The sequence below is a fragment of the Spea bombifrons genome, chromosome 2, assembly GCF_027358695.1.
Source record: "Spea bombifrons isolate aSpeBom1 chromosome 2, aSpeBom1.2.pri, whole genome shotgun sequence".
In the NCBI taxonomy this organism is placed as follows: Eukaryota; Metazoa; Chordata; class Amphibia; order Anura; family Pelobatidae; genus Spea; species Spea bombifrons.
In genome coordinates this window covers 491,291-502,855 of record NC_071088.1, presented here as the reverse complement: position 1 = coordinate 502,855, position 11,565 = coordinate 491,291, and the positions used below count along the sequence as shown (strand labels likewise).

Sequence of the window (11,565 nt, the reverse complement as noted above, 5' to 3'; positions counted from 1 at the left end):
GTTTATCCCCAAATCCTTCTCACTTCTCCCGTTAAAGGGCTACACATTTATTTCCCCAAAATGCGTAACTTTACATTAATCTGCATTAAAGCTCTTGTCCCAGTTGGTTGTACAAGTGATGCAGCCCTCTCTCTCCTCTCTCTCTCCTCTCTCTGCCATACTGTATTAACCCCCACCCTACCCCTCTGCCGACTGTCTCTTGTTCCTCTGTCAGTCCCTGGAGTCTCTTGTTGAGCACAAGAAGCTGAGAGAGGCTGTCTCCCCGCAGGTCTCTCATGCTCTCGTTTCCCACGCCCTGTCTCTCGTCGGCCCCTGTCTGGCCCGTTTGTTTTAGGAGCTGATAGAAGCAGAACAGACCAGTTCAGACCTCACTGATCAGGGCGCAGGTTCAGAGAGAGGGCTGTCAGGGAGGAGCTGTCTCTCTCGCTCGCTCTCTCGCCCAGCCTGCCGGGTGACCCACATATGGGCAGTAAAGAGCGCAGTGAGGATTCTGGGTAATGGGGGTCACTGTGATACGGGGGCTCCTGGGGCCTGTGGGGTGGTCTACGCATGACCCATCCCACAAGATGCCACCAGAATACCTGGAGGGGGGCAGAGGGAAATCTGCCGATGCCCCCCCACCCCCGGTTCCCTAATCATACCTGGGAACTGTCACAATAATCCTTTAATAGCCCGTCATGCAGATTCTATGCATTGATTCGCCAAATCTGTTACTTAAATAGCTCTAATATCGGTCGTCATGGAAACTCATGATTTAAAGATACACTTATTTGAGTCACCTGTGTTCAAGCAGGGAGATCAACCATAACATACTGAGAGCAAAAACACTCACCGGGAGTCTTATAAACGATCCCACCAAATAGGGAGGCGTCAGACTGTGTGACCCCGAGAATCTGCCCCTTCACCCTGAAACTGGGGCAAAACCCCTAAAACTCAGGGGCAAACCCTCAGAGTTTCCAGGTGTGGCCCTAATAGACGTTCTGCCTGGTGTGTGATGGGCGGCGTGGGGCTCTCGGGTGACTGGCGGCATGGGGCTCTCAGGTGACCGGCGACGGGGGCTCTCGGGTGACGGGCAGCATGGGGCTCTCAGGTGACGGGCGGCGGAGGCTCTCGGGTGACGGGCGGCGGGGGCTCTCGGGTGACGGGGGCTCTCGGGTGACGGGGGCTCTTGGGTGACGGGCGGCGGAGGCTCTCGGGTGACGGGCGGCGGGGGCTCTCGGGTGACGGGGGCTCTCGGGTGACGGGGGCCCCGGAGGTGACGGGCGGCGGAGGCTCTCGGGTGACGGGCGGCGGGGGCTCTCGGGTGACGGGTGCTCTCGGGTGACGGGGGCTCTTGGGTGACAGGCGGCGAAGGCTCTCGGGTGACGGGCGGCGGGGGCTCTCGGGTGACGGGGGCTCTCGGGTGACGGGCGGCGGAGGCTCTCGGGTGACGGGCGGCGGGGGCTCTCGGGTGACGGGGGCTCTCGGGTGACGGGGGCCCCGGAGGTGACGGGCGGCGGAGGCTCTCGGGTGACGGGCGGCGGGGGCTCTCGGGTGACGGGTGCTCTCGGGTGACGGGGGCTCTTGGGTGACAGGCGGCGAAGGCTCTCGGGTGACGGGCGGCGGGGGCTCTCGGGTGACGGGGGCTCTCGGGTGACGGGGGCTCTTGGGTGACGGGCGGCGGGGGCTCTCGGGCAATGTTCCATCTAATTTTTCTTAGTTGGCGTGCGCAGAAAATTTCTCTTGTGCAAAAAGTTTCACAGAGCAAAGATTTTGTGCGCACAATATCCGCGCCTCATAAAGTATCAAACAAATTATAATTTTTTTCTTTTTTGGGGAAAAACTGTTGTGCGCACAATTTTTTGATGTGTGTGCTCTCTAAAAATGCTATGTGCGCGCGCACAAGCGCACAGCTTAGAGAGAACACTGCTCTCGGGTGACGGGCGGCGTGGGCTCTCGCGTGACGGGCGGCGTGGGGCTCTCAGGGGATGGGCGACGGGGGCTCTCGGGTGACGGGCGGCGTGGGGCTCTCGGGTGACTGGCGGCGGGGGCTCTCGGGTGACGGGCCGCGTGGGGCTCTCAGGGGATGGGCGACGGGGGCTCTCGGGTGACGGGCGGCGTGGGGCTCTCGGGTGACGGGCGGCGTGGGGCTCTCGGGTGACTGGCGGCAGGGGCTCTCGGGTGACGGGCGGCATGGGGCTCTCGGGTGACGGGCGGCGTGGGGCTCTCGGGTGACTGGCGGCAGGGGCTCTTGGGTGACGGGCGGCATGGGGCTCTCGGGTGACGGGCGGCGTGGGGCTCTCGGGTGACTGGCGGCAGGGGCTCTTGGGTGACGGGCGGCATGGGGCTCTCGGGTGACGGGCGGCGTGGGGCTCTCGGGTGACGGGGGGCGTGGGGCTCTCGGGTGACGGGCGCCGTGGGGCTCTCGGGTGACGGGCGGCGTGGGGCTCTCGGGTGACGGGCGGCGTGGGGCTCTCGGGTGACGGGCGGCGTGCGGCGTGGGGCTCTCGGGTGACGGGCGGCGTGGGCTCTTGGGTGATGGGCGGCGTGGGGCTCTCGCGTGATGGGCGGCGTGGGGCTCTCGGGTGACTGGCGGCAGGGGCTCTTGGGTGATGGGCGGCGTGGGGCTCTCGCGTGATGGGCGGCGTGGGGCTCTCGCGTGATGGGCGGCGTGGGGCTCTCGCGTGATGGGCGGCGTGGGGCTCTCGGGTGACGGGCGGCGTGGGGCTCTCGGGTGACGGGCGGCGTGGGGCTCTCGGGTGACGGGCGGCGTGGGGCTCTCGGGTGACGGGCGGCGTGGGGCTCTCGGTTGTCGTGGGTCTCTGTGCTCAGCAGGCTCTCCCGCACCTGGAGGCTCCTCCACCTCCTCCTGTTGGAGTCGGATCAGTACAGGTTGTTCTGGCTGCTGCCGGTCTGTACCTGCTTTACCACACCTGACTGCAGCCGGATCATGTAACCTGTGGCCTGTCTGCATATATGACACGGGGCAGGAACCAAGCGAAGCAGGGGCAGCATGTGGGCCACGGGGGGCAAAGTATAATGGAATCTATTACTCTATATCTGCCATTCTGTATTAACCCCTCCCCGTACTGTATTATATATTGTATTACTCCCTCTCCATACTGTATTATATACTGTATTACCCCCTACCCATCCCCGGTACTGTATTATATACTGTATTACCCCCTCCCTATACTGTATTATATACTGTATTACTCCCTCTCCATACTGTATTATATACTGTATTACCCCCTACGCCTGCCCCATACTGTATTATATACTGTATTACCCCCTACCCATCCCCGGTACTGTATTATATACTGTATTACCCCCTCCCTATACTGTATTTTATGCTGTATTACCCCCTCCCCATACTGTATTATATACTGTATTACCTCCTCCCCATACTGTATTATATACTGTATTACCCCCTACGCCTGCCCCATACTGTATTATATACTGTATTACCTCCTCCCCATACTGTATTATATATTGTGTTACCCCCTACGCCTGCCCCATACTGTATTATATACTGTATTACCCCCTCCCCGGTGCTGTATTATATACTGTATTACCCCCCTCCCCATACTGTATTATATACTGTATTACCCCCTACTCCTGCCCCATACTGTATTATATACTGTATTACCTCCTCCCCATACTGTATTATATACTGTATTACCCCCCTCCCCATACTGTATTATATACTGTATTACCCCCTACGCCTGCCCCATACTGTATTATATACTGTATCACCCCCTCCCCATACTGTATTATATACTGTATTACCCCTCCCCGTACTGTATTATATACTGTATTACCCCCTACCCATCCCCGGTACTGTATTATATACTGTATTACCCCCCTCCCCATACTGTATTATATACTGTATTACCCCCTACCCATCCCCGGTACTGTATTATATACTGTATTACCCCCTCCCCGGTACTGTATTATATACTGTATTAACCCCTCCCCGATACTGTATTATATAATGTATTACCCCTCCCCGTACTGTATTATATACTGTATTACCCCTCCTCGTACTGTATTATATACTGTATTACCCCCTACCCATACTGTATTATATACTGTATTACCCCTCCTCGTACTGTATTATATACTGTATTACCCCCCTCCCCATACTGTATTATATACTGTATTACCCCCTACCCATCCCCGGTACTGTATTATATACTGTATTACCCCCCTCCCCATACTGTATTATATACTGTATTACCCCCTACCCATCCCCGGTACTGTATTATATACTGTATTACCCCCTCCCCGGTACTGTATTATATACTGTATTAACCCCTCCCCGATACTGTATTATATAATGTATTACCCCTCCCCGTACTGTATTATATACTGTATTACCCCTCCTCGTACTGTATTATATACTGTATTACCCCCCTCCCCATACTGTATTATATACTGTATTACCCCCTCCCCGGTACTGTATTATATACTGTATTACCCCTCCTCATACTGTATTATATACTGTATTACCCCCCTCCCCATACTGTATTATATACTGTATTACCCCCTCCCCGGTACTGTATTATATACTGTATTACCCCTCCTCATACTGTTTTATACATATATACATATTGGTTATACTGGTTAGCTGTCTGTGTATGATACTGGTTGTACTGGTTAGCTGTCTCTGTATGATACTGGTTATACTGGTTAGCTGGATCAGCATGCGCGGCCCTCTCACTGTGTTGGATGTCTGCTGGATGTTCTCGGCTGGATGGCAGATCCTGGAAGATTTCTTACTCTGCAGTCGTGTTCAGCCGAGTCAGCAGAGAGCTCGGCCCCCGGAACAGCGCATTGCAGGGGCCCGAGAGACTGCGGAGGGGGAGGGGAGATGGCCCAGCAAAGCCGACTCAGCTGCACCAGCGGAGACATACAGGAGACAGAGACCCTCTCAGAGCGAGACCACAGGACGATAGAAAACCCTGCTGGACAGAGAGATCCGGCACGAGAGAAACGCAAAGAACAGACAGCAGCGAGAGACGGAAATAATTATCTCCAGGCGAGAGCGTGCAGGGGAGCGCAGGAGGGTGCAGAGGAGAGAGCATGCAGGAGAGTGCGGAGGAGAGCGTGCAGGAGGGTGCGGAGGAGAGCGTGCAGGAGGGTGCGGAGGAGAGCGTGCAGGAGGGTGCGGAGGAGAGCGTGCAGGAGGGTGCGGAGGAGAGCGTGCAGGAGGGTGCGGAGGAGCGCGTGCAGGAGGGTGCGGAGGAGCGCGTGCAGGAGGGTGCGGAGGAGCGCGTGCAGGAGGGTGCGGAGGAGCGCGTGCAGGAGGGTGCGGAGAAGAGCGTGCAGGAGGGTGCGGAGGAGAGCGTGCAGGAGGGTGCGGAGGAGAGCGTGGAGGAGAGCGTGCAGGAGGGTGCGGAGGAGAGCGTGCAGGAGGGTGCGGAGGAGAGCGTGCAGGAGGGTGTGGAGGAGAGCGCAGAGGAGAGTGCAGGGGAGAGCGAGAAATGGAGATCTGCAAACTACGTGCTGTTTTTGTCCTGTTGGCCGCAGCGTCCGGAATGCACGGAGGCCTTACGGTCTTTATCGTTGCCCGTGTTGCTGAATTAAATACACCTGGAGTGCTGTTCCACGATCTCTACATTGGTATAAATTCCAACCTTAAACAAACTATATTTATTACAAACTGAAGCCCTCAATAACCGGCAGCTCCCCCTCCTCCCTCAATAAAACTGTCAGTTCCCCCTCCTCCCCCGATAAAACCAGCAGCTCCCCCTCCTCCCCCGATAAAACCAGCAGCTCCCCCATCTCCCGCGATATAACCGGCAGCTCTCCCTCTTCCCGCGATAAAATCGGCAGCTCCTCCTGCGATAAAACCGGCAGTTCCCACTCCTCCCACGATATAACCGGCAGCTCCTCCTTCTGCGAGGTAACCGCCAGCTCCCCCTCCTTCTGCGATATAACCGGCAGTTTCCCCTCCTCCCGCAATAAAACCGGCAGCTCCCCCTCCTCCCGCGATATAACTGCCAGCTCCCCCCTCCCACGGTAAAACCGGCAGTTCCCCCTCCTTCTGCGATATAACCGCCAGCTCCCCCTCCCGCGATATAACCGGCAGTTTCCCCTCCTCCCGCGATAAAACCGGCAGCTCCCCCTGCACCTGCGATATAACCGCCAGCTCCCCCCTCCCGCAGTAAAACCGGCAGCCCCCCCCTTCTGCGATATAACCGCCAGCTCCCCCTCCTCCCGCAATATAACCGGCAGCTCCCCCCTCCCGCGATAAAACCGGCAGTTCCCCCTCCTCCCGCAATATAATCGCCAGCTCCCCCCTCCTGCGAAAAAACCGGCAGTTCCCCTCCTTCTGCGATATAACCGCAGCGACCCCTCCTCCCACGAAATAACCGCCAGCTCCCCCTTCTCCCACGATATAACCGCCAGCTCCCCCTTCTCCCGCGATATAACCGGCAGCTCCCTCCTCCCATGATAAAACCGGCAGTTCCCCCTCCTCCCGGGATATAACCGGCAGCTCCCCCTCCTTCTGCGATATAACCGCCAGCTACCCCTCCTTCTGCGATATAACTGCCAGCTACCCCTCCTTCTGCGATATAACTGCCAGCTACCCCTCCTTCTGCGATATAACCGGCAGTTCCCCTTCCCTCGGTGAAATGGCGGCTTTATTACCTTCTGGCTGCAAAAACCTGCACAGCGCGACAACCAAGCACATCACCTGCGAGGCTACATGGCCTGCGCAGCACAGCTAGGGAGCACATAGTTTGCGCAACGCAATTACTGAGAACACTGCCTGGGAGGCTACCGAGCACAATGCCTGCACGGAGTGACTACCAAGCACATAGTCTGTGCGACAACCGAGCACACTGACTGCGCAGCGTGACTACCGAGCACACTGCCTGCACAGAGCGACTACCAAGCACATAGTCTGTGCGACAACCGAGCACATAGTCTGTGCGGCTACCGAGCACACTGCCTGCACAGCGTGACTACCGAGCACACTGCCTGCACAGAGCGACTACCAAGCACATAGTCTGTGCGGCTACCGAGCACACTGCCTGCACAGAGCGACTACCAAGCACATAGTCTGTGCGGCTACCGAGCACACTGCCTGCGCAGCGTGACTACCGAGCACACTGCCTGCGCAGCGTGACTACCGAGCACACTGCCTGCACAGAGCGACTACCAAGCACATAGTCTGTGCGGCTACCGAGCACATAGTCTGTGCGGCTACCGAGCACACCGTCTGCGCAGTTACCAAGCACATGAGCAGCCCACGGGCTCAGTCACTGTCTTTATCCGATCGCTCAGGGCTCTGAATGCATTAAAGGCAATAAGTATGGAGCTGGATTCCTGGGGTAAGACTGCCCTCTGGGGGCCATCCCTGGACTGGCATGTTCAGTAGGGGCCAAACGGGGCAACTTCCTGGGGTAAATCAGACCGAAAACGTACAGATCCCTGGAAAATTAATAAAAGGGAAGGCTGGGAGCCCGGGGGCCGCGAGTAAATCTGATTATTATTCTTGTTATTAACATTATTACCTTCTCTGTCCCTCCGTACCCCAAATCTCCCTCACTGCCCAAGATCTTGCTACCCACTTCAAAGACAAGATTGAGACTACCGTGGTTCCCCGACAATAAGACACTGTCTTATATTTATTTTTCTTCAAGAAGACACTATGGTACTTTTTGCACTCATCTTGTCTGGGGGTACAGAGATTGGCCAGCAAAGCTGATGTGTAAGCGCTGGCTTATTTATCAGGGATCCAGTGAGAACTGGGTCCGATCTGCACAGTGGAGCTGGGGGGATCTCTCTGGGCTCAGTAGCAGACTGCTTGCTGAAGCTTTTCCCCTATCCCCTGGTGTTTGTGGGGTGAGAGAGACCCGCAGACTATTGCTGGGGGAGCAGCAGCTTTACTGGTGTTTGTGGGGTGAGAGAGACCCACAGACTGTTGCTGGTCAGTGCTGGGGAGCAGCAGCTTTACTGGTGTTTGTGGGGTGAGAGAGACCCACAGACTGTTGCTGGTTGGTGCTGGGGGAGCAGCAGCTTTACTGGTGTTTGGGTGGTGAGAGAGACCCACAGACTATTGCTGGTCAGTGCTGGGGGAGCAGCAGCTTTACTGGTGTTTGGGGGGAGGGGTGAGAGAGACCCGCAGACTATTGCTGGTCAGTGCTGAGGAGCAGCAGCTTTACTGGTGTTTGTGGGGTGAGAGAGACCCGCAGACCGTTGCTGGTCAGTGCTGGGGAGCAGCAGCTTTACTGGTGTTTGTGGGGTGAGAGAGACCCGCAGACTGTTGCTGGTCAGTGCTGGGGAGCAGCAGCTTTACTGGTGTTTGGGTGGTGAGAGAGACCCGCAGACTGTTGCTGGTCAGTGCTGGGGGAGCAGCAGCTTTACTGGTGTTTGTGGGGTGAGAGAGACCCGCAGACTATTGCTGGTCAGTGCTGGGGAGCAGCAGCTTTACTGGTGTTTGTGGGGTGAGACAGACCCGCAGACTATTGCTGGTCAGTGCTGGGGGAGCAGCAGCTTTACTGGTGTTTGGGGGGTGAGAGAGACCCGCAGACTATTGCTGGTCAGTGCTGGGGAGCAGCAGCTTTACTGGTGTTTGTGGGGTGAGACAGACCTACAGACTGTTGCTGGTCAGTGCTGGGGAGCAGCAGCTTTACTGGTGTTTGTGGGGTGAGAGAGACCCGCAGACTGTTGCTGGTCAGTGCTGGGGAGCAGCAGCTTTACTGGTGTTTGTGGGGTGAGAGAGACCCGCAGACTGTTGCTGGTCAGTGCTGGGGAGCAGCAGCTTTACTGGTGTTTGTGGGGTGAGACAGACCCACAGACTGTTGCTGGTCAGTGCTGGGGGAGCAGCAGCTTTACTGGTGTTTGGGTGGTGAGAGAGACCCGCAGACTATTGCTGGTCAGTGCTGGGGGAGCAGCAGCTTTACTGGTGTTTGGGGGGTGAGAGAGACCCGCAGACTATTGCTGGTCAGTGCTGGGGGAGCAGCAGCTTTACTGGTGTTTGGGGGGAGGGGTGAGAGAGACCCGCAGACTATTGCTGGTCAGTGCTGAGGAGCAGCAGCTTTACTGGTGTTTGTGGGGTGAGACAGACCCACAGACTGTTGCTGGTCAGTGCTGGGGAGCAGCAGCTTTACTGGTGTTTGTGGGGTGAGAGAGGCCCGCAGACTGTTGCTGGTCAGTGCTGGGGAGCAGCAGCTTTACTGGTGTTTGTGGGGTGAGAGAGACCCGCAGACTGTTGCTGGTCAGTGCTGGGGAGCAGCAGCTTTACTGGTGTTTGTGGGGTGAGAGAGGCCCGCAGACTGTTGCTGGTCAGTGCTGGGGAGCAGCAGCTTTACTGGTGTTTGTGGGGTGAGAGAGACCCGCAGACTGTTGCTGGTCAGTGCTGGGGAGCAGCAGCTTTACTGGTGTTTGGGGGGAGGGGTGAGAGAGACCCGCAGACTGTTGCTGGTCAGTGCTGGGGAGCAGCAGCTTTACTGGTGTTTGTGGGGTGAGAGAGACCCACAGACTGTTGCTGGTCAGTGCTGGGGAGCAGCAGCTTTACTGGTGTTTGTGGGGTGAGAGAGACCCGCAGACTGTTGCTGGTCAGTGCTGGGGAGCAGCAGCTTTACTGGTGTTTGTGGGGTGAGAGAGACCCGCAGACTATTGCTGGTCAGTGCTGGGGAGCAGCAGCTTTACTGGTGTTTGAGGGGTGAGACAGACCCACAGACTGTTGCTGGTCAGTGCTGGGGAGCAGCAGCTTTACTGGTGTTTGTGGGGTGAGACAGACCCACAGACTGTTGCTGGTCAGTGCTGGGGAGCAGCAGCTTTACTGGTGTTTGTGGGGTGAGACAGACCCACAGACTGTTGCTAGTTGGTGCTGGGGGAGAGAAACCCACAGTGCTGAGTAAAACGGCAGCCACAGCTTTACTTCTTCCCCCTGCTCCTCACTTCACTGAGGAGACTTTTGCTTTCACTTTCTATGTCTCCTCCCTCTATGCCTCACTGCATAGCCACGCCCATCACTACGTCTTATTTTGGGGTATGTGAAGACCTCTCTTCTTTATAACCCCCTCCTACACCACCCACCACTGTCTCCACTCCTCCCATACTAACTGCCTTTTCCCCACAACTGAAGACGAGATCACCACTCTTCTTTCCTCCTCTCACCCAACAACCTGTCCCCTTGACCCCATCACACCTCACAAAGTCAATCGCTTGGTCCGTCACTTACCCACCTAATTAATCTTTCTCTATCATCTGGATCTGTACCAACGGCCTTCAAGCATGCGCTAATCACACCCATTCTAAAAAATCATTCCTCAGATCCCGTCTGTCTGTCTGTCTGACTACCGCCCTATGTCGCTGCTTCCTTTTACCTCCATGTTGTTTGAACGGATTCTGTACAATCGCCTCACTAACTTCCTCTCCTCTAATTCCCTCCTTGACCCTCAAACCCCATCACTCTACTGAAACGGCTGTAACGACGGTCTCCATTGCGTTGCTCTCTGCCAAAGCAAACGGTCTCTTCTCCATTCTAATACTCCTGGATCTCTCTGCTGCTTTTGATTCTGTTGATCGCCACCTTCTTCTAGACTCACTTGCTTCTATAGGCATTCGAGATACAGTTCTCTCCTGGATCTCCTCATATCTGTCTAACCGTTCCTTCTCTGTCAGCTCCTCTGGCGAGACATCATCGCCCCTTCCACTTTCGGTTGGCGTCCCCCAAGGTTCAGTCCTCGGCCACCTGCTGTTCTCTCTTTATACTTCATCTCTTGGCAAACTAATCAACTATATAACCCCATAACGACAAAGCCCATACATGATCTCAGGTAGGGATGGTGACGCGCATGTAGTGATGGTGATGCACAGGTAGTGATAGTGATGCACAGGTAGTGATGGTGACGCGCAGTAATGAGACGCAGGTAGTGATAGTGACGCGCAGGTAGTCATGGTGATGCGCAGGTAGTGATAGCGATGCGCAGGTAGTGATAGTAACGCGCAGTAATGAGATGCAGGTAGTTATGGTGACGCGCATGTAGTGATGGTGATGCACAGGTAGTGATAGTGATGGTGACGCGCAGTAATGAGACGCAGGTAGTGATAGTGATGCACAGGTAGTCATGGTGACGCGCAGGTAGTCATGGTGATGCGCAGGTAGTGATAGCGATGCGCAGGTAGTGATAGTAACGCGCAGTAATGAGATGCAGGTAGTGATGGTGATGCGCAGGTAGTGATGGTGACGCGCAGGTAGTCATGGTGATGCCCAGTAATAAGATGCATGTAGTCATGGTGACGCGCAGGTAGCGATAGTGACGCGCAGTTAGTGATGCACAGGTAGTCATAGTGATGCACAGGTAGTGATGGTGACGCGCAGTAATGAGACGCAGGAAGTGATGCACAGGTAGTGATAGTGACGCACAGGTAGTCATGGTGATGCGCAGGTAGTCATGGTGATGCGCAGGTAGTGATAGTGATGCGCAGGTAGTGATGGTGACGCGCAGTAATGAGACACAGGTAGTGATGGTGATGCGCAGGTAGTCATGGTGACGCACAGGTAGTCATGGTTATGCGCAGGTAGTGATGGTGACGAGCAGTAATGAGAGGCAAGTAGTGATG

The 11,565-nt window shown here is 56.0% G+C and overlaps 2 protein-coding genes across 2 annotated transcripts; both read right to left on the bottom strand.

Moving 5' to 3' along the window:
• Window positions 1–1,960: 1,960 nt before the first annotated feature.
• LOC128475301 (uncharacterized) lies at window positions 1,961–2,953 on the bottom strand. Its single transcript, XM_053457780.1, has one exon. The coding sequence runs from the start codon at window positions 2,951–2,953 to the stop codon at window positions 1,961–1,963; it is 993 nt and encodes a 330-aa protein (XP_053313755.1).
• Window positions 2,954–5,653: 2,700 nt separating this feature from the next.
• Window positions 5,654–7,231, bottom strand: LOC128475296 (PE-PGRS family protein PE_PGRS33-like). Its single transcript, XM_053457774.1, has 2 exons — window positions 7,175–7,231; window positions 5,654–6,493 (listed from the first exon to the last, which is right to left on the bottom strand). Exons 1-2 carry the CDS (start codon window positions 7,229–7,231, stop codon window positions 5,654–5,656), a joined length of 897 nt encoding a protein of 298 aa, XP_053313749.1.
• Between the last annotated feature and the right edge of the window lie 4,334 nt (window positions 7,232–11,565).